This window comes from Acanthamoeba castellanii (genome assembly GCF_000313135.1).
Source record: "Acanthamoeba castellanii str. Neff unplaced genomic scaffold scf7180000084640, whole genome shotgun sequence".
In the NCBI taxonomy this organism is placed as follows: domain Eukaryota; phylum Discosea; order Longamoebia; family Acanthamoebidae; genus Acanthamoeba; species Acanthamoeba castellanii.
Window position 1 is genome coordinate 1,720 of NW_004457630.1, and position 3,285 is coordinate 5,004.

Below are 3,285 nucleotides of genomic sequence, written 5' to 3' on the forward strand. Positions count from 1 at the left end.
CACAGCACAAATGGATACTGGACTATGGTCATCAAGAGAGACAAAGGGTGGTAGGTATAAAAATTAGGATAAAAACAGGTGAGGCTTACAACAGTGGAGCGCCTGGGACAATCCAATGGTAGGCAGAGTTGTGCCAAGCTGTCATATGGCACCTGGCTTGGACGCCTTCCTCCAGCCTCCAGTAGGCCATGTGAGTGGGCTTTATGAGTGGGTCTCCAGTGATGGTGCTGACAGCAGCCATGATGCCCCACTCATGGTTGTAGGTCATGTCAATCCAGCCAGCATCATAACCGCCACAGAGGTGGGTCCACAATTGGCCAGCTGAGTTGGTATGCCAGATCCCAGCTCCATACATGGTGACCAGCCAGGTCGTGGCGCTTACCAGCATGAGGGCCCTCACTGTTCTTCTGGTGTTGTTGAGGGGTGAAATCTGGCACACAGACCACCCATCCAGCAAAGCACATGAGGATGTGCTCTGCACACTGCCCTGACATATGAGAAGGTAGGGGGTTGTGGGGTCACTGGAGTGGAGGCTCAGGATCATGACAGCTAGTGACTGTGCATCAGCATGGGCACTACCAGATGCCACCCCAGCTTGCATGAGAAGGTCCAGAGCCATCATCTGATCACATGATACCTGATCAGGGGAAGACCATACACACCAGTGCACAATAGAGGAACCCAAAGAGGAGTGATGAATGAACCTGCCAGGTCCAGGACTTGTGCAGCCATGGTTCACCAATAATTATTTTTGCTGAACAGCATGTGCCACTGTGAGGCCTCTGGTCTGATGGCCACCCCAACACTGGAGCTTCTGGCGTTGACTGTGTGTGCAATCCAAGGGTGGTGAGATGAGAATCCCCACACCTATTGTCAGCATAAGAAGGCAGCTCAAGCCTAGTGAGCCATCACTTCCCCATGTCATACAACACCTTTACTAGCTTAAGGCTGATCATGTAGAGGGTCTGTCCACACACACACAACATGATGCATGGCCAACCAGTCAATGCTGCACTCATGTATGAGAGAGAGAGAAAAGGGACCTGAGTGTTGCACCTTGTTGTGGGGTACAAAAGTGATGTATTTGCCAGCCCTCAGGCGATGGGTGTGAAACATCTTCAAGGGAGATTCTTGCACACCCAACAACTCACCGTTTCCACTGATTGCAAAGTCACCTAGCCCATTGCCAGTCATGTATGGGGCAGCAGCGCCTCTCCAGATGCTATCCAGAGGGGGCACCATGAAGACCACAGGCTGGAAGTTGTCCAGCGCTGCAGCATCTGGGAATGTCCAATACTGAGTATAGCTGTTCTTGTCCAGCAAGGTCATGGTAAAGATGCTCCCCCTCAGAGCTGCCTGCTTCTCCACAGCCAGCACACCCACCACCAGCAGCAAAAGGCTAAACAAGGCGGTGGTGCAGTGATGCATCATTGGGTTGAGTGGAAGAAATCCTGGACACAATTTTTGGTTTGCTTCAGTTGCCTTCATTTTCCTAAGGCCATCATCTGATACGCCCATGGAATGCTGTGCAGCATGCTGCCAAAAGCAAACAAAAAAGAAGAAGGCGCAAGGTGTGTGTCCTGAAGCACATACCCTTGTTGCCTTCATTTGCCCTCCTGGAGATACATGAGATACACCCATGTGTGCTAATGATTGTGTGGTGAGCATACCACAGTATTTTATTTATTTTTGCTTTTGGTGGATGCATCAACTCCTGTGCCAGCTCCTCCTGCTAACAAGCATGATAGAGCCCCAAATTGCTCTTTGAATGTCCACTACTTGAATGAGGACTACTCCCTTGGCTGGTACCAGACAGGGCCTGTCTACTTTAGTGACATTCAATTCCCTATCACTGTTTAGCATGGAGCAGGCTGGGGGCAGATGCCACCACCCACTCCAGCCTCAGCCATCACCTGGAAGGCATCATAGGTGCCAATGGGGAAGATGACATGACTGATGCAGATGGTGAGGAAGATGCAGATGATGTCCATCATCCAGTGCTGGTGTCAGAGCATGCCCTCAACAACAGGCATCAGGATGTCATGCAGATTGCACATGAGCCACTCAGGATTGATGGAGCCCCAGATGTAGTTGGCCAATCCAAATTGTGCAGGCAGCCAGGCGAGCTCAGGGCTGCCATACTGCATGAAGTGGCACACCAGCATGTATTCAATTGATGGGTCCTCCTTGTCCACCTGCTGCATGGTGCAGAAGATGCCATTGTCAAAAGAGAGGATGGTGCAGTCTTTGTTGAACATCACGAAGCTGCAATCATTCTTGGACTTGAGCACATAGTTGCAGGCCGAATTGAACATGCCCTGGCGCAACAACTGCATGTGCCAGATGTCAGGATAGCAAGTCAGATCAACACACTCCTCCTGGACAAAGTCCTCAACAGACTTCCACACACAATAGTGCCACATGTCATGCCCTCATCCATGGTCACACACTTGCACACACAGTCCTTCCAGCACTTGGCGCTAAACTTCTTGAGCTTGCCAATGATGAAGAGCATTGCCACCTGCACCAGCAGGAGCTTGTTCTTCTTGGGGTCCTTCTTCATCCACTCCTCAAGCATGATGGTTGTGTAGCCTTCAGGAGCACTGTTGTCACACAGACGCTGATCCATTTTGCACTTGTGATTGTGGAACACAGTCAGGTGGCGCCAGGGCCTGACAACAACACACTCATTCTCAGACACAGCTCCCACCAATGATTCACTGCCACTGCCACACTTGCATTTTTGGCTCACACTGGTTGCTGCTGCTATCATCATATCTGGTTCACCTTCTCCTTTGCCACTTCTTTTGCCTGCTGCAGCAGTCCAACCTCCTCTTCCACTTTCTACCCCTTGTGTCATCATCATCATCACTGTCATTGCCATTGTCATCATCTTTGTCACTGGACTTGAAAACACTGTTGTCCTCCCTTGATGGTTGATTGCTGGGATCATTTTCTGAGTTCTGCCCATTTTCAGAATCTGTATCTGACTGGACAAGGCAATGTTTCCACCCCTGTGTTTTGCCTTGGAAACACTGGCTGAGTCCACCAAACATATCACACACACGTCCCTCAAGCATGTAGATCTGGAGGCACTCCTCATGGTTGTTGTCTCCCAATGCATGCAGCATTGCCCTCCAGCACACAAGCTTGGACAAGAACCTGTCCATGGACAACTCAGCCTTGCCACTCATGTTGAGCTGACATACAACGTACAGGATGCAATTGCTGACATGGTAGCCGCCCTTGGGACCTTTGTGTTGCTTGATGTGTTTGTTGAGTGTG

At 50.4% G+C, this 3,285-nt stretch overlaps 1 protein-coding gene across 1 annotated transcript; it reads right to left on the reverse strand.

The window, feature by feature from the left end:
- Nucleotides 1-2,006: 2,006 nt before the first annotated feature.
- Nucleotides 2,007-2,629, reverse strand: ACA1_090530 (uncharacterized protein; the record flags this gene model as incomplete). The annotated part of the gene is made up of 2 exons (XM_004350407.1): nucleotides 2,007-2,330; nucleotides 2,459-2,629. The coding sequence occupies 2 exons, from the start codon at nucleotides 2,627-2,629 to the stop codon at nucleotides 2,007-2,009; spliced, it is 495 nt and encodes a 164-aa protein (XP_004350458.1).
- Between the last annotated feature and the right edge of the window lie 656 nt (nucleotides 2,630-3,285).